This window comes from Papio anubis, chromosome 11 (assembly GCF_008728515.1).
Source record: "Papio anubis isolate 15944 chromosome 11, Panubis1.0, whole genome shotgun sequence".
Classification (NCBI taxonomy): domain Eukaryota; kingdom Metazoa; phylum Chordata; class Mammalia; order Primates; family Cercopithecidae; genus Papio; species Papio anubis.
Window position 1 is genome coordinate 84307336 of NC_044986.1, and position 18525 is coordinate 84325860.

Below are 18525 nucleotides of genomic sequence, written 5' to 3' on the forward strand. Positions count from 1 at the left end.
GGGACAGGCCCCTGGAAGGCATGGGAAAGTCTGGGTTTCTGGAGCCTGGACGGACACCAGAGAGTATGCAGATGGCCTAGGGGACTCCAGCGACCCTAAAAGAGGCTGAGTCCCCAGCAACCACCAGACGGTGTACTTACAGATGGGGAGTCAGTGAGATTTTGAAATGGGTGACATTAAGTTTTTCAAGATACCACTGTACCTTTAATTTATTAGCTTTCCATAAAAACACATAACATACACAATCTACAGTATAGAAAGTATAATTTACAAAAATATAAAATCTTGGTTATTTTTTAGTATTCCCACGTTACTATATGTGTTATTTCAATATGCATGTTTAAACAACCCACACTCAGCGTGACTATCTCTCTGGGGAATGGTGTCAACGCCCTCCTTTTTTGTTGTTTTAAAATAAAATATATATATTAAGAAAAAGAAACCAACATTGGTTACATGTGCATACCGTATGAATAAAAGCTCTGCAGTGAAATTTGAAAGGAAACACCCATTTACACCACGATTATCCTGTCTTCCAAAATGACTATGTGGCCCAAAGTGTTCTGAACTGAGCATTTAAACAGAGTTCTTTCCGTGGGCAGGGAGGGAGCGCTCTAAGCTTTGCATAGTCTTCTTGCTCAGTCATGAGATGATGATCACATCAGCCAATGTTGTGGACACGTTTTCTTTTCAAGCCTTCAGAACAGTGGGTATGAATGATGGGCCACTTTCAGGCCAGGGCTAATTCCCAGATTCCTTCAGGGACTCAGACTGGCATTTAAGGGGCTAGTCACTAGCAATGAAAGACCCCCAAATGATGCACTGGCGGACAGCTCTCTCTGGGCCCCAGTAATGTTGCCCATGAGCTCTGCTCTGTGCCTGCAGCTGCACCACAAGTTAAGTCCTGGCTGCAGAAGGCTCCGAGAAGGCGGCTCTGCTGGGCGTGGCTTCTTTCCACCCTGGAGTAGTCTCACCGGCAGGCACAGGTGTCCACGGACATGTTTGGGTACACCTTCAGAACCACATTCCGGTTCTCATCCAGGAAGAGGACCCCGAGGGAGTTCATCTTATCGGGAACACAGCAGGGCTCTGGGATGCCAGGGACTATGCCCACAGCCCTGACAATGCTCTGGATGGTGGCATGGTTGGATGGACGAACGATCTGCAAGGCAGGAAAGGAGTAGGGTTACCTCAGCTCTGCCCTTACCCATCCACCCACCCATGCTGTCCTCACAGTCCCAGGCCACACTGCTCTGCTGTTGTTCCCCGGCTGAGGCCACAGAAGAGGCATCCACCTAGAGGAATGGATGAGATCCCAAGGCGGGGTACACGATTCCTCTAAAATCAGATGTATGCTGAGTGCCAGGCTGAGGTCTCCAAGAGGCCCCAGGCCTTCCTGCCCACTGGCTTTCCTGAGGCATGCTGTGTCCCCAACACGGCAGGGCCACATGGGGGCGCCTGAGTGTCACACATCCCCGCAGAGCACCAGGAAGCAGGCAGAAGCTGCCTAGAGGGAAAACACAGCGACATGCCAGCATGGCCCTGATCTTGCAGTCTGAGGAGGGCAAGCGTGCTTCCCATGAGGTCGTGCTCTTGTCACTGAAGGGAAAGCCTGGCATGTGCGTGGCAATGTGACAGGCTGGACACTCACATTTCCTAGGGGCTGCTCTCCCCTGCATCACCCCTTTTTTTGTCAGCTTAGCAATTTTATGGGGTGAGTATTCCCTGGACTTTACTGGGAAGACACCGAGGCTTAAAATGACTGAGTAACTTGATCAAGACCCCCAGTTAGAAAGTGAGCTGGCTTGGAAAACTGTGCCCACCTCTGACAAGATGAACCAACCAGGTCATCCACTTCAGTGCATCACCAGCCAAACAGAGATTTTTATATGTAGTGCAGTTGAGGAGGAAGCCCTCCTGTGTCGGGGTAGTGGGAGGGGAGCAGGGTAGGGACACCTGCATTTGCAACGTTCTGGCTGGTGTCCTGGAAGGTGGGGAGGCAGCAAGCCAGGTGATAAGCTAAGCACATGGCTGACCAGCTGCAAGCCTTCAGGGTTCCAGGCTTGCATCTGCCTGGGCCTTTGCTAGACCCTTTAAGCAGGTTCTGTCTCTCTGTCAGGCACCTCCCTCCCTCTTGCACATGCACGGTTTTGAGGAGAAGCCACTTAATTCCCAAACACATTACTGCTGCCCCATGTCTGGGTCTGGACTTCCCCAGCTGACTGATTTATTTGGGTCTGGACTTCCCCAGCTGACTGATTTATTTAAGTTCAAATTGGATTTATGCACTGACTTTCTTTTCTTGGAGGGAAAGGCATGACGTGCCCTGGGCAGAGTCACTAATCAGGAAGAAACTATGTGCTGAGTGCCCAGGGCTGACATCACAGACAGCCAGGCTGCTGCAGGGCAGGCTGCAGGAACAGGGATGGACTCAGTCACAGCCCAGGCTGGAGCGAAGGTGAGAATTGGAAAGCCTTAGGTTGGTGCAACAGACAGAACAGCCCAGTGCTGTGTGTCCTGCAGACCCTGTGCATAGTGAAGGCCTATTCCCTGTGGATTCCTGCCCTGAGCTGCAAGGAGGAGGGAGTCCACAGTGGGAGAGCCGCTGAGGCTTGCACTGTGCTGGTCACAGATCACCACACCCTGGGGTCCAGGCTGGGAACAGAAATGAGAGCCTTGGTGAGGATGGAGCTTCTGGGACCTGCCCTGTGTACAGGAAGCAGCATCTACTCAACCTCTGCAGATAGCTGCTATGTGGAGATGCGTTTCTAAAGACATGGATTCTCCTGCTTTTCAAAAGAATGTTCTGATTTTAAAGTCCCAACTCAACCAAGTCAATACTTCAAAAAACACAGCCAAACTCACACATATGTGGGCGGCAACTACCCTACGGGCTGCCATTTGGTGACGTATGTCTACCTATTTCCTGCCTGGAATAGACAGGAGGTACTGTTATTCCCATTTCGCAGATGGGGAAACAGAAGTCCTGCAGGCTGAGGGGCTTGACGGTAGCGGCAGAGCTGAGCCTTAGAATCTGACAAAAGGCGGAAAAAACCCTACCTTAGGCATGGGGAACTCACATGCTCCCGCGCAGTAGTAGGCATCGAAAGATTTCGGTGAGATTATCCACTCATTCCAGCCGATGTCTGCGAAGTCCACCTTCAGGTACCTCCGGGAGCACACCCTCGGCTCGTCCCACTGCTTCCTCCGGGCCTTCTGCATCGTCTTCTCGTCGAAGTCCAGCACCTGCGAGGAGGCCATGAACACCTCCTGGCCCTTCTTCCTGCGGTCTTTGCGCCCTGGCCGGGGTTTCAGCGCCCGGAAGGGGCTGGGCCACAGCTGGTGCTTGTGGAAGTGCTGCGCGTGGGCGCGCGGCGGCCTCTCATCCAGCCCTGGCAGCTCGTTGTCCTGGAGGGGCCCGGTGGCCTGCGCGGCTCGGCGCACGCGGGGGTCCGCGGAGCTGTTGGGGGCTGCGTGGGTCTCGGGGTCTCCGGCAGGGAAGGGGTCGTATCTCTGCAGCGTCACCGCCACGCTATTGGGCTCCGAGATGGCCAGGTCGTTGGCGTACACTAGGATGTAGGGCGCATAGGGGCTGGGCCGGGGCACCCCCGGGTCCCTCTCCTCAGAATCCAGCTGGGCGGAGAGGAGCAGCTCGCCATCCCGGCGGGCCGCCTTGACGATGGGGGAGATGTCCTTGGCCTGCCACAGGCCGCGCGGCGGGGGCGACAGGGCCATGGCCCCGCGGAGTAGCCCCTGTGTGGCCGTGTTCTGCGAGAGGCTGCGGAAGAGCAGGTGCTGGCGTGCGGGCGGGCCCAGGGGCAGCGAGCGCCCTGAAGCGTTCTTGGCCCGCGGCTTGCATAGCACCTCGAGCGCTCGGGGCCACCGAGGAGGCTCTGAGTAGAAGTGGAAAGTGGCCATAAGGATCGTTTCCGAGTCCTGCATGGAAGTCAGGTTGAAGAAATACACGGCCTTCTGGTCGACCACTTCTGTGAGGGAAGGAGAGACCACAGGCTGTGAAGTTCTCACTCGTGCTCCTGAGGATCTCCCACCCAGGGCTGGAGGAGCAACGCCCACAGATCCACACTTTCAGGACCGTCCTCCTCCCACACTTTGCCTCCCTCATTTCGTGTAATCCTCACATTAAACTGATGAGGGCGCCCTTTGCAATCCTCAGTGCACAGGTGAGGAATTAAGGTTGAGATTGTCAATATCCCATAGCAAACAACAACAAAAAGAAGGAACAACAAAGAAACAGGAGCAGACAGGGAGGCACTCAGGCCTGCTGGACTCCAAAGCTCCTGTTCGCTCCCCTTGGCCTCTACTGTCTCTGCATGCACAAATGAACAAATGTCACTGACACCTTCCTTAAGTGCTCAGGATGGCTTGGGTTGGGTCCAAGCCCTGCATCAAGGCAGCCCCTCCTGTATTTGCACAGCCCTCTATTTATGCAATCAGTTTTTAAATGCAATCATTAAATACACATCACATTAAACCCAAACATTCTTCCAAAAGAGATGAAATAAACACTCATGCTTTTTGAGCACCTCCTAAGGGAAACTGGGATCAAAAATACAGCCATTGAGGCATCTGCTCTTTGTTCTGCCTGAGGACTTTTAAGATTGTTTTACAAAGAAAAGAGCAATATCAGGATTACACAAGGCAACTTGACTAAATCTCCAAGGTCCAGGTGAAGACCGGGAGGTCTCAACCATTACATTTGCAACTCGGTTCAAGAATGCTGTAGCTCAGCCTTCCCTGGGGCTGCCGGCCACTCCTTCCTATTTGTCTAGCGGAAGCAGGTGTTCCCCAGGGCACCAGAGCAGCATAGCCGCGTCAGCAGTCCCAGGAAGCTGCCCAACCTTGGCAGCAGCATGAGTATCGTGTCAGGTTTGAATTGTCTAAACATTATTATATACCAGTGAGCGTTCTCAAATGGCCAAGTCGGATATAGGCTTCTGAAGAGTGGCGAGTCTTTCCTGGTGCCTCCCTAGGATGCTGCACACTAACAGGACACCAGAGAGGTCCGGCCGGCTTTCTCCTTCCCGCTGCTTCATTTCCTGACAACCAAGTGTCCTTCTGCTGGGGAATATCTGGAGAGGAGCAGAGCTCCCAAGCCCGGGAACTGTGTGTGTGGGACACTGGGCTCTCCAGGGGCATGGATCAGGGACACACCTTTCTGACCCCTGTACCTACAGGATCTGCAGGGATTTTTTTTTTTTTTTTTTTTTTTTAGCAGAAATATTCCGCTTTCTCTTCTTTGTTTCTGTTGGGAAGAAGGCATAATTCAACTGGGATTGTTCACATACTCTTAAGGGACTATGAGCGGGAAGAAACAGAAGCACATCTATGGAGGGCCTCATAAATAAATGCCAGTAAAGGCTCAGGTGACACTGAAGCCATTACCTTATTTAATCCTCACAATAAACCTGCCAGGACAGTGTCGCAGCCCCTCAACATGCTCCACACACAAGCAGCAGCCCAGGGTTTATATGCACATTTGAACCTCGCTTCCCCAAGCATGTAGCCTTGACTGCATGACAATGCCTTCCACATTTTAATCAGCACTCCAGGGGGCTCTGGCCATCAGGGAAGTTTGGGAAGTCAGTGGCAGCTGACAGCTCACTCTGGTGCTAGTGGCTGTGTATCTGCAGCATCTGGGGTTGACCTATGGATGGGGTGAAAGTTCACCAATAATGCTGCAACCCCACCCCCAAGCTAGAAAATGCCCTAGGAACCAAGCTCCGAGGACTCAGTGGGGCCACGCCCTGAACCTTGCTTTCCCCATCTGACGCACAGGGACAACAGCCTCTATCTCACATAGAGGATTGTCTGGAAGATCACAGAAACAGCCTAGTGAAGTGCCAGGCACAAAGGAGGTGCCCCCAAATGTGGTTTCTGCCACTTGAGTCTGAAGGACCAAGGCTGGCAGAGCAAGCTCCCCTCCATCAACTGGGGTACCTTGCATTCACTGATCCAAATATCCGAGCTGCAACCCAGCCAACACAGCACCTTGCTTTTCTTTGATCTAGTTCAAGTCTCAACTCCTCCATTGCTCTGCTAGCAGCTTCACAGTGGGGAGGAACCTTTAAGGTTGTGCAAAAGGGTATAAGCCCTACCTCCATGTGACTTGAATGCCTCCTGCCACAGGGAGCTCACCTCTCACTGAGCAGCCTGCTCCGTGAAGACTCTCCCTGCTGGGGACTGCTGGGGACAAGACAGGTCACCCCCAGCACCAGTGCATGAGGGGCCACAGGCTGGTCCTCTCTCTGGATGTGCCTGCAGCTACCCAGTGCAGGGGGCTCCAGGCTGTGGCTCAGAGAAGGGACCTCAACCTGAAATCTCTCAGTTTAGCCGAGCCCAGGCCATAACAAAGAAGCTCCGAAGACAAAGTCGTTATTTCCTCTGATGTGTGCTGGTGCCCTGTGATTCATGTCTTTTCTCTCTCTTTCTTCTCTGCCTTCTTCCCGTCTCTGTTTTCTTCCCCTCTTTCCCCTTTTCTATCCACCCTCTTTTCCTTTCTTTCTTCCTCTTCTTCTCTTTGTTTTCCTAATAAGCATTTGCAAAACTCCTACTCTGGGCTAAGTTGGGCTGCCCAGGGTCATAACAAAGTTGCGCATGAGGAATTCAGCCTAGAGGGGAGACAGACTGGTAATGACAAAGACGCCCATCTTCAGTGTCTCCTCATGTCACAGTTTTATAGAGCACTGTCCAATCAAGGCCCCTGGTGTGCTGGGTGCATCACAGGTCACCCCCAAGCTCGGAGCCCTCCAGTGCCCCCAAATAAAAACCCTTTACCAAGGCCTTACTTGATCTGGCCTGCCTACCTCTGCAACTTTATCTCCTATCCCCAGCCCAATCCCTCCCTTCTGCCCCTGTCACACTGGCCTTCTTGTCCTTCCAACATGTGGCTTTCGTCTCAGGACTGTGCCTCACGCTTCCTTCCACCTTCATGGTTCCCCATCCACCAGTACCACTCAACCTCTTCAGGTATCTGCTTAAATGGAACCTCCCGCAATGGGTCCCCTGGGCTCCCGTGGCTGGACAACAGCCCCATCACTCTGTCTGCCCCTGCTTCACTGGCCTTCAGAGCACTTCCTGGCATTCTGCTGTATACTGATTTATTGCTCTTATCTTCCTAAAACATAAACTCTAACAGGACAGGGACACTGCCAGTTTTATTCACTACTGCACCACTAGACCTCAGCATAAGGCTTAGGTGACAGTTGGAGCTCAGAGATGCATGTTGAATGAGATTGTCTGTGCAAATCCTGCCCAAGTGGGGACAAGAGAAAAGTGTGTTAACTTCAGTTAACACTGGGGGTTCCTGGCATGCTGCCCTACAGTGCAGTAACCACAGTCTTAAGAAATCAAGAAATCCTCATTCTTTACAAAGATGCAGCTGATGATGCAAATCCAAATGGAGACAGCGGGTAGCCAGGTCTTTAGCCAGACTTCCCCTTGAGCCTCATTGTTCTCATCTTTAAATTGGAACAAAATTGTTTATTAATTATGACATTCTGAGCTCCAAGTGTATGTGCTTGGCCCTATGTGGAGTGTTCTGCATGCTTGATTCATCATTTTTACCATGAGGAGAGTAGGGAGGGGTCATTGATTCTGTGGACAAAGAGCTGAAGCTTCAGAGAGGGTATGTAATTTGCCTACAGTCACACAGCTGGCCAGGGGTGGAGTCAGGGCTTGTGCCCAGCTCTGTGTGACCCCAAGCTCATGCCTTTTGCTCCTCCATGTGTTCTGGATATGTTCATGATCTGCCTAAGCGCTAATGGACAAAGATCATGTGCTGTGAACTGCAGCATGTTTTGCAAACAGAGGTCATTATTTTGGTAGTTTTGAGTTCTGGCTCCCTAAGAAGGGAAAGACCGACTTTATTTAGACAAGCTGATCTCTCAGTGGCTCTTGGGAATTCTCAGAAGTGTGATCAGGTCCACTTTGCTGGGCACTCAGCCTCCTTCCTGAGGGCAGTGGGGATGGTACTGGGGGAAGGGACCTTCTCACCCAAAGGTCTGTCCAGCCCCACTGCTGGTCAACTCTCAGGCCAAGAGCAGCCCCTCAGATGCTCTGCCCTATATAAAATGATTCCAAGACACTTTGGACATCTGTCCCTTCACCCATTGCCCCTCAAACAGCCACCAGGGCAATCAGTGAGAACGCTGGGCTTCGATGCCCGCACCAACAGAAGCTGGAGGAAGGGGCGGTGGGCCAGACGGTGCTGCAGAGAAGAGCAGGGAACTAACACGGATTTAGTATTTAGTGCCCGTTTCCATGCAGGCTATAGGGTTGAGGAGAGAGTATTTGCACCTCTCTCTGGAGAGAGTATTTGCACCTCCAAAAGTTATTGTGAGATCATCTCTGCAGAGCGCACTAACAGCACTGTGCCTGGCACCCAGCAGGGGCTCAGAACAGTTGTGGCCTCAGGAGCTACTGCCACCCTCAGGGCACCACATCCTTGCTCCCTGACCTCCTGCCCAGTGGGAGGCCTCACTTCCCTTCCAGCCCCTCCAGCAGGAACCTGAGAACTCTTTCGCCTCTCCCCCTCCTGCTTTTAACCAATCTCCAGGCCCTGTTTGCTCTGCTTCCTGTTTCTACACAACCATCCTGAACACAGCATCTTTCCACCCTGCGTTCAGGGCTCCAGCTCAACCACAACAGTGGTCCCAGAACTTTGTTGCCTGTTGCATCACACTCATGCCTCAAAAGCAAATTGTCTATTAAAGGTGAAAGGTTAAGATCCTTACTATGTAAAGAACCTTTGCATATCAGTAGGAGAAAGGAAGGACTCCCATACAAGGAGGCAGTTTCCACAGGAAAAATTGCAAATGGCCAGCAGGCATGGGGAAAAGCTCAAGATGACCAGTAATGAAAAAAAGTAATTTCAAATGGAAATACCTGCAAGTTTTACCTGCATGCTGACAATATAATCCATAAAAGATACATCCACATATATCTCACATATATATATCTCACATATATATCTCAAATATATTCATATATCCATATATATCTTACATACAAGGGCAAAACAATGGAGATATAGATAGATAGTGGAGAGATAGATAGATAGACAGACATGGCTGGAATGATTCTACCAAAATATCATACTAACAATTCTGGTTATATCTGGCTGTGATTAGGGATGACTTATGTTCTTTACTGTGATCTTCTATAATTTCCAGGTTTTCCCCAATAAGCATGCATTTATTTATAATCTCTCACTTTTTCTCTTTTATCTCTCTTTTCCCCTGCAGTCCCTTTTCTTCCTCCCTCTCTCTCCCTCTCTCCTTTCTCTCTCCCCTCTCTTCTTCTCTCTCTCCCTGGCTCCTTCCTTCTCTCCCTCATGCATGCACATTGTATATTGCCCCATTGCCTATGGAGGAACAAATTCATAATACTCATGGCTCTCCACAGCCTGCTTGCAACCTATTTGTCTGCCTCCATCTCCTGCCTTTCTCTCCTTGCGTTATCATTAAAACCAAACTCCTGGCAGTCTCTGAACGCAGTGGACAGCTTCACTTCTGTACCTGGCTAAGCCCCACCTGCCCTTCAAAGTGGCTGGGGCCTGGCTTGCTCTGGGAAGGCTTTCCTGGCCCCACCCAGAGGCCCTGTCCCTGCCAGGTCAGTGCGCCCTTGGGCTCCTGCAGCACCCCTGCCCTCCTTCCTATATGGCACTCCCCAGACCCGCTGCCCTATTCTGCTGCTTACTTTGATGTGCCCTGCTAGTTTACGAGCTTTTCTGGGCATCTTTGGTGTTCCCTGAGCTTATAGCATCTGCCACCAAACCAAGTGTTTAGGAAATACTTAGGTAACTGAAATAAACTTGAATTTTGGCATTTTTGACAGGTGAGTATGTAGTATTATTCTCATTTTAGAGTTGAAGAAAACCAACTCAGTATCACATTGTTAGGTGACAAAGCTTACATTTAAACACAGGGCATTCAGTGGGAATTAGGGGTGGTCTAACCTTAACCCTTAGGGTCAGGCTCATAGGCTTTCTCCACCGATGCAGATTTAATGAGGAACAAAATGCACTTCAGGGAGCAATGAGGGGGGGAATGAAGGGGTGGCTGGTGTAATAACAGCAAGAGTTAATACACCATTGACACTTACATGTGTCAGGAATGGTGTAAGCGCTTGACATATCTCAGTTTCCATTAAAAAATATATATATAAGGAGGGGAGCATTATTAGCTCCATTTTAGAAGTGAAAAAACTGAGTCATGGACAAGTTCAGTCCCTTGCCCACATCGCAGAATTGGGATTTGGACCCCAGCAGGCCAGCTCACAGCCAGCATTTGGCAGCTGAGCTACGCTGTCCGGTGCCAGGGGAGGTATAGTTACGTACCACAGGCTGTGGGGATGGAGGCATTTGTTGTTCAGGAAGAGGTGCTGCCCCACTGAGGCAGCAGAGACCCACCAGTGGGGAGCAGGCTGAGACTGGCATGTTCTCAGACCAGAGCTGAAGCCTCCCACATGGGTGGCATCATCCATGAGAGAAGGGTCCCTGCCCAAACTCATACCTCCTCAGACAGGTCACTGGATCAGGAAGCAGGTGCATCTGAGGGCAGGCAAGGGGCTCGGCATGAAACACTTAGATGAATCAAGGGAGGGGAGGATCAAGCAACCTGCCTGGGCCCCCACTGTATGCAAGGCATAAAACCTACTTAACCCATTTAATCCTCACTTCTTCACTTCACTTTACAGGAAACTGATGCTCAGAGAGGTAAACTAACCTGTGCCACAGCACACAGCTGGTAGCTGGTACAGCTGGGATTCACACCCAAATGTGCCTCAGGCTTCCAAAGAAGAGGGATTTGTCAGACACTCCAGACTACCAGAATCCTGATTTCCCAGGCTTGTCTGCTTCACCCTACCCCTCCCAGACCCTGGTCATAGCTCTGATGGAGATGACAGGGTGTGGGGAGTGATGGTGAGAATAGCAATGGCTTGGCAGATGGGACGTGCCAACCTCTGCCACTGTGAACAACCCCTGAGTCTCAGTTTCCTTATCTGTAACGTGGGAATGCTGGATTTGAGACACTGTCTTCAGGTCCTTTTTGAGATTAATATCCTGAACTCCACTGCTACTTGTACTACCCCCTTTCTGTGAAAACAGAATGACACAGCGGGCATCTCCATGCCTGGCTGCAGCAAGTGGGTGGGTTGAGTGGGCAGGTTCACTCGTGTTGCAGCAGTGACCCTGCTGGCCTTGCTTCCTCAACTACAAGGCTTCAAGGATTGAGTTAATAGAGAAGCAAGGTCAAGTTTAAACCCACAGGAATACACATAATACTTAGCACGATTCTTTGTGCTCCCAGGGGAATCCCATACATCAACAGTTAATCTGACCTGTGCTGGGCTCTGAGCTTATACATATGACCTCATTTCATCTTTCCTTCAACCCCACAGGAGAGATACTGGCAAGCCTTGTCCGTTTTATCGATGAATACACTCCAGTCCATATAGCTTTAGTGATTTACCCAAGGTCATATTCATGCCAGATGATTCTTAAGTGGCTAAATTTAATAATGTTCCTCCAGAAATGGACCCCACATAGTGCAAGAAAGTTATGAGTGAGGATGGAGTTAGATCCAATTGGCCCGAAGCCCAGGGCCACTGACCTGGTGAGTCGGCTAAGTAGAGGAGGAGGGCATGGGGCCTCTTTGTGGCAGGTGCTCCCCAGTCCATGGTTATGAGAGATCATGGATGTTACCTTGAGTCACACAGCCAGTGACAGATCTGACCTCAGGTTGTCTAGCCCCACAGCTGGGCTTGTTTCCCTCTCTCTCAGGAGGGGAGCCTGTAGACTGCAGATTTTTCTCCTGTTGAATGGCCTCATCCTCTACAGAGCTGCAGGAGACCCCCATCCACATTTTCTGGAACATTATTCTGCAACCAGGAGTAATCACCATGACAACCAGGGTCTTCTCACCACCTCTGCGGCCCCTCTCTACCCAGGGCCTGCAAAGGTTGGCAGGTTGCTGAGGCAGGAGCCTGGAAGCGCTCTCAGAGCAGGGCAGCATGGGCCTCTGCAAGTGCCCTCTGCCCAGCTCCAGCCAAGGGGCTGAGGAAGTGGAAAGGTGGGACAAAGGCCGGAGACAGGCAGAGTGTTCCCACTACCTAAGTCCCTGGGCTCTTCCTTAAACCCCTGTGGTCTGAACGCTTCATGCCAGTGCGTGGGAGTCCTCAATCCCCGGCAGCCAAGGCCCTTCTCAGTCCACTCTGCTTCCCTGGACACAGGAACCATGGCCGCTACCAGCTAGTGGCTCCTGCTTCCTAACAGGGCCCAGTGCCTGGAACTTCTGTCAGGGCTGCCTATGTTCACCGGCTGTGCCCTCCTCATTTGTAAAGTGCCCACATAATTGACCCTATCATAGGGATACTCCCCTGGCCCATGTCTCCTCTTCCACTCTGTGCTTAGAGCCTTGTATATGGGGTAGTCGGTGTCCAGCAATGTGGGAGCACCCCAGGGGCAGGACCTCTGTGCCACCCTGTGCCACTCTTGGTGCCCCACTGGAGGTTCAGGGCCTGGCATGGAGAGATCAGTGACTTATTAGTGAAAGAATGAATGAACCACCCACCCGTTGGCTAGAAGAGGAAAAGTAGAGGTGCACGGGCGAGGAGACAGAAAAGTGAGGAAGGTGGAGAATTAGGAGAAGGGGTCCTGGGGCACCCTGTACTTACCCAACCTGGCCCTGAAGCTGCGGACCGTGTTGCCCCCTCCCGGCCGCGCGCCCCGCCGGCTGTACTTCTCATAGAGCCTGTGCATGTGGACAGCGACCATGTCCTGGGCGCCGGGGCCCAGCGTGGTGGCCGCGTCCCCAGGGGCCCGCTGGGGATCCCTGTCCCCCTGCAGGCCGTCGGTGGCCGCGGGCAATGCGGACCAGGCGGGAGCCCTGTGGCTGCCGGCTGCGTCCCGGAGCAGCAGCAGAAACAGCGGCAGCAGCGGCAGCAGTTGGGGTCCGGGGCCCTGGCTGGTCCGAGTGGGGACACGAGCCATGGCGTGGTGAGGGCACCAAAGGGCCAAAGTCCAGGAGGAGGAAGGCGAGCGCGGGCGCACCGGAGGTTGCGGACTGACCTCGCGGCAGTAGGGCGCGCGGGGAGAGCCCTGGCAGCAGGGCGCTGGATACCGGGTTCCGCGCGGGGCGAGGGGCTTAGCGGAGCAGGCAGCCGGGCGCGTGGTCCGTGGGTACCGGCGGCCCGAGCCCCGGACAGCGGTCACGGCCGTCCGGAGCAGCGCAGAGCCAAACCGAGCCCGAGTCGGCGCGCTGCCTCGGCGGACTCGCGCCGCGAAAGTTTGCAGCCCACTGCGCACCCGGCCCGGCGGGTTCGAGGGGCGGGACGGGGCGGGGCGGCCGGCGGCGCCCTCGAGGGGACCCGGCTGCGCGCCCCGGACCTCTGGGGCTGCCGCAGACACTGCCGTCCCCTGCCCGGCTGCGGTGTGCGTGCGCCCGTGTGTGGCAGCGTGCGCGCGCCGGGGTGTGCGCCCGCGAGTGTGGGGGGCGTGGGCGTGGGCGAGCGCGCTCCCCGCTCCCCTGCCGAGAGCCCGAGACCCAGCCCCGCAGCCGGCTCCTGTGTGTCGGCGCCGCAGCCTGGCCTGGCTGCGAGGGGGGCTGGGCGGCAGTTGGAGGGGGGCCTGCCTGCTGGGTTGCCCCTGCAATGGCATGCGATGGCTATGTGATTGCAAGATGACAGCTCCCCTGTGAGGACCAGAGAGGGGATACATGTGCGCCCAGTTGCCTCGGAGTCAGCATATGTCCAAAATGTGAGAGTGTAAGGAACAGATATCCTCTCTGGACTGACTCCGTAAAGAAAAGCCCTCACCCCAAAGCTCATGCCACCCAAGGGAAATGGAACAAGATCCTGATTAAAATTCAGAATTAGCTGATTAACCAGCCCTTTATTTGGCAACAGTAATCCAGTTGTTGAAGAAACACATCAAAGGTCTTTATTAATCTTTGGACATGTAGCCTTCGGGATTGCAGGGGTAAGACGTGCTTTCAATTTGCCTTTAAAATCTTTTCCAAAGCATCAGAGCAGGAGGAGAGGAAGCAGTGGCTTTCTTAAGAAGGGTTCCCAGTGAAGTGAGGGTGTAGTGAGTCCCTGGCCCACTGCCCCTCAGCTTAACCCTGGGGCAGAAGGTCCTGATCTTTGTCTTGCCTCTAGCAGGATTTCTTCTCCATTGATAGAATTCAAGGGCTCCTATGAACTTGATGGTGAAAAAAAATACATGTTTATTTTCATTAACTCTAACTGAAACTTAGCATTAACTAATGTTATAAATGCAAGCAACCAACCACAGCGGTATTAGTGACTTTTTTACCAATAGGCACCATCCACAGATATTTTCATATCACTTGAAAGTGGTTGCAGATTTATCAAAGTATCATGTTTGCTCATTATGATTTCAGTTAGGCCTACTGCTAGTTAGTCAACAAAAAGGAATATAGTTACTATGTTGCAAAATTGTTTTTAAATATTTTTGATAACTATATTCTAATGTAATTTCTTCCTTTGTAACTCTGCATATTTTATGTATTTAAAAATATTCTTTTAAGAAGGGGTTCACTGGCTTCCCTAGACTTAGAAAGGGGCCCAAGACCCACCTAAAAAGTTTAAGGACCCTTGAGAGGGAAGGAAAGGACCATGTCAAGCCCATGTTCTTCCAGAAAGCTCCCAGATACAGTCTATGCTACATTTCAAAGGACTATTTGCAAACTTGTGAACAGGCTGTTCCCTCTACTTGGTAACTTTGGGCTCTGTGAGCCAAAATAGTTACTTTTCTTGGAGGGCTCACAATGCAATAATTGAAAAATTGCTGGAAAAAGCTGCTGTTGGTGTGTAAAACACGACCCATTTGTAATTTTTTAAAATCTTGCAGTGTCAAATGAGAGGCCATCCTATTAAGAGCTTCTGAACCTCAGACTTGTAGCTTTTAAAAAACCAGAGAAAAGCATTTTATTTATTTTGAAAACTACATCACAGTGTGTTCACCTTCCCATTAGGATAGCTCCCATTTGTTCTGAACCAGTTTTCAAAAATGGTTTGCCTGGAGGTGAGATGATCGGGTCTCAGCCTGGGACTCAGTGAATCTCTCCTTATAAATGATCAGACCATCTTTCAGTAGTCCCTTCCCCCACTCCCACCCCTACTTCCCTCCTTCTCCATGTGCCCCTCACTTCCCCTCTGTCCCCCTCTCCCCTTCCCCCCCAGAATGCCTCTGACCTGCACCGGCTGGGGGTAACCTCTCCTCATGGGTAGTTTTGTCTCTGCTGGGGCCATACACAATCGAGGCCTGTGAAAAGGAGGGTGAGTCCGCAGGAGGCCCGCACAAGCTGGGCTATTCGGAATCCGTGTCCATTAAAGCCTTCTGGCTCTCCTTAACTCATTCCCGCTCCATTCAAGCCAGCCTGAGGGTCAGGCTTTAGCCAGCACTAAAACCTGTAGGGTACAGATTCTCTGACATTGTTGGGAAAGAATTAAGGCATCAGCCAGGGACGGCTAATATTTCTTGCCTCATTTTATTGCTGAACAGCGGGACTGTAAAGTCTTGAACACGAGCACTGTGGCCCCCTTTCATGTAGCCGAGATGATGGGATAAAAATGTGTTTGGTGAAGCAATTCAGATTACCACTGGGTCACATCCTCGCTGGCTCTCAGCACGGCCCTTGAAACAGCATCACTGTGACAAGAAACAATCTCTGTGCAATTTCAGCTCATGCAGAACAGTTTTTCTAGTGTGGAAATGAGGCTAATTGTGGAGCTTGCCCACGAGAATGTTTTGTTTTTAATAGCTCAGGCCACAGCTCAAAATAAGAGTTGAGATGGCAGATTGTGGAGACAAGTCCTCAGATCTGTGATTTCTGACAGCTTCCTGCAAAATTATCGTGGTTCTGGGAGTTCCGTACACTGCAATTACCAGGGTTGCTGAAGTCTTGAACTTGCTGATTGGAGTGAACAGTGTTCTCTCCAGACAGATAAGAGGGGGCCCTTAGTTCTCTAGGTCTCCTTGCTGTGCACTCTGGGATAGCAGGGTTTTCTTCAGCTCAGAAAGTCGTGAGCAAGGAGTGAAGAGACTCCGTAGTTATGAAGCTCTGCACCCAAGTAAGGAAGTAAAACAAACCCTGGGTAGTTTTGAAAAGCAAGCTTGTTTGGTTTCATCAAGAATCTGTCCCCAAATAAATGTTCCCAAGTGATTGTTTAATGATATTGTCCAGTTAATTTGTAGCAGAGCTAGTGTGTGATTCTAACTAGCTCTGTAACCCTGGGGCAGCCCCATTGCCTCTCTGGAATCCTGGGAGCCTCTTCTTTAAGTGAGAAGTCTGGCCTCCAGGCTCTGCTGCAGCTCCTGTACTCTCCTTCTGGTTCTGTGGCCCCATGTTAACACGTTCTTGGAAGTGAGGGGGTTCCCATGACCCTGTGGGGTCAATTGGGACTAGATTCACGTCCCTGTTTTCGCTGCTACTTAGGTGTGTGATGTTAAGCAAGTTATTTGCCTTCTCTGGACGTCAGTTTTTTCGACTCTAAGATGGGGACAAGAGCAGGCTAGTATGAGGATTCTTGGCTAGATTTTAAAGTGAGATGATACTAACTAAATTGCATTGATCATTGGGATCGTTCTTTTCATTTGCTGTGTGTTTGAAAGAAGTTGTAGCACATTTAAAGTGGACCCAGACTGGCAGATTTGGTGAGAGGTTCAAGCCTGGCTGTTCTCTGCAGAGAATTTACTCTGCAGAGGAAATTCGTTTCTTAGTGCACAGTGCCAACAACTAAAAAAAAAGAAAAGAAAAAAAAAAAAAGGAAAGGGAATGTTTCCTTGATGAGGAAGTCATAGACCTCTACTAAGGAACTGTTATGCTGTTATTGTCTGTGTCTACGGATTCTTGTCCAAAGATTGGGAGGATGATTCACAGCTCTTCATCTAGATTTTCAAAGCTCCTGGCTCTTAAGGACAAAAGAAATGCAAGTGAGTCCCTGTTCCCGTTGGGGTATGAGCTGTGGGGCGCTAGAGACAGGAACCCCAGGGCCTCCCCAGGCCGCCGGGCCAGAGCGTAATAAATCTGTGAAATAACAAGCACAAAGGACTTTATAATCAATGACAGATTTTATTTTTGCTCTGGCAAAATCCATCCGTGGAGTTAACATTTTATAGGGAAATAACTACCCATTTTGTGACTCCTCCTCAGCCCATATTCTCTTTCTTAAAGTTGGGAAAAGCTCAGAGAATCAAAGTCAGCTCCTCTGAGAACCGTGGCAAGAGAAAGCATGACTTCCCCTGGGCGGGGACCCAACTCTCCCGTTACTTCCTAGGGTGGTGGGGGCCATTCATTTCTGTTTTGCTAAAATACCCGTGACATGTGAATAAACTAGGATTACAGAACATTGTCTCGGTCAGTAATCTGAGCCGGCATGGGCTCTGGTTTGATGAAATATGGTGCTCTCTGAGCAAACATGGGAATTGGTATTACTTCTCGTTAAAGCTGAACAGTGGGGCTATTTAGAACTGACGCATGAATGCAGCACTGTGGGGAGTGACAATTTGAAGGGAACCGATTTGGGGGAGGAGGGCAGTGGTATGTGTGTGTGTGTGTGTGTGTGAGAGAGAGAGAGAGAGAGAGAGCGAGCCAGCCAGTTAAGAGGAGTCTATGGGAGAGGCAGCCAAGGGGATACTTTGAAAATTAGGGCCCCTTTGTAGCTTCACAGTCTCCTTATCACTCCCAAATAATCTTGCTCAAAACCTTTGACTACTGTCCTTCACGGGATGGATAAAGCCTTCTGTCCTTGTCCCGGCATTTAAGCCCTTACCATCTGGCCTCTCTGTCCTGGTGGAGTCTTTCCCCAGCCTCTGTTCCTATGCGTCCTCTCCTGTCCCAGAATTTACAGCAGCTTCATTCCTTGAGTTCTCATCCCAGGCCCCTCCCCATGGCTTTAAGGTGGCTGTAGCTAATTCCCCTGTCGCCAGCACCCAGGCATTCGTGGCCTCAGCTGCCAAGACTTCTGTCTGCTGAGGGCTCACAGTGGAGCCCTTCCTCAGGAAGGTCGACAGGAGCAGCCTCACTCAAGTTATCTCACACTTCAGGGACAGCCAAACCCAGTGACTAGGTGCAGGGGCCTGGAAAGCACCGTAGGGCCACCTGGCTCCAAGGCTGTCTATACCACTGTGTCATTTAGCTTCTCCCTCTGGTTATCCTGGTCCCTCCACTCCCTTATTGGTGTGGTCCCCCTAGCACTCTCCCATACACTTCTGCACTCAAATTTCTATCTCAGAGTCCCTACCCTGAGTTACCCAACCTGAGATAGTTCATGCCAAGAGTGATCTAAGGAAGTGGACTGTAAGGTGGTATCTGAGGCCCTCATCATCTGACATTTAGTGGCAACGAGGGCTCTGTGGCTGCTGTAACCGGAGTACCCATAGCCTGATGCTGTGGTGGTGAGCTGGAGGGGTCACTTTCTTAGGGGTTAGAGAGGTTCAGGGGAAGGAATAATTCTGAAGACAGTGGGATTGTCAAGTGC

At 51.3% G+C, this 18525-nt stretch overlaps 1 protein-coding gene across 1 annotated transcript; it reads right to left on the reverse strand.

Moving 5' to 3' along the window:
• Positions 1 to 181: 181 nt before the first annotated feature.
• GDF10 (growth differentiation factor 10) lies at positions 182 to 13465 on the reverse strand. The gene is made up of 3 exons (XM_003903643.5): positions 12697 to 13465; positions 3061 to 3986; positions 182 to 1162 (listed from the first exon to the last, which is right to left on the reverse strand). The coding sequence occupies exons 1-3, from the start codon at positions 13010 to 13012 to the stop codon at positions 971 to 973; spliced, it is 1434 nt and encodes a 477-aa protein (XP_003903692.1). The 5' UTR covers positions 13013 to 13465; the 3' UTR covers positions 182 to 970.
• Between the last annotated feature and the right edge of the window lie 5060 nt (positions 13466 to 18525).

Excerpts from the sequence above, each read along its gene's own strand:
- GDF10 (XM_003903643.5), bottom strand. The coding sequence starts at position 13,012 with ATGGCTCGTGTCCCCACTCGGACCAGCCAGGGCCCCGGACCCCAACTG. Across the intron at positions 3,987-12,696 it reads CAGCTTCAGGGCCAGGTTGG|AAGTGGTCGACCAGAAGGCC; the intron begins GTAAGTACAGGG and ends CTTCCCTCACAG. Across the intron at positions 1,163-3,060 it reads GTGAGTTCCCCATGCCTAAG|ATCGTTCGTCCATCCAACCA; the intron begins GTAGGGTTTTTT and ends CCTGCCTTGCAG.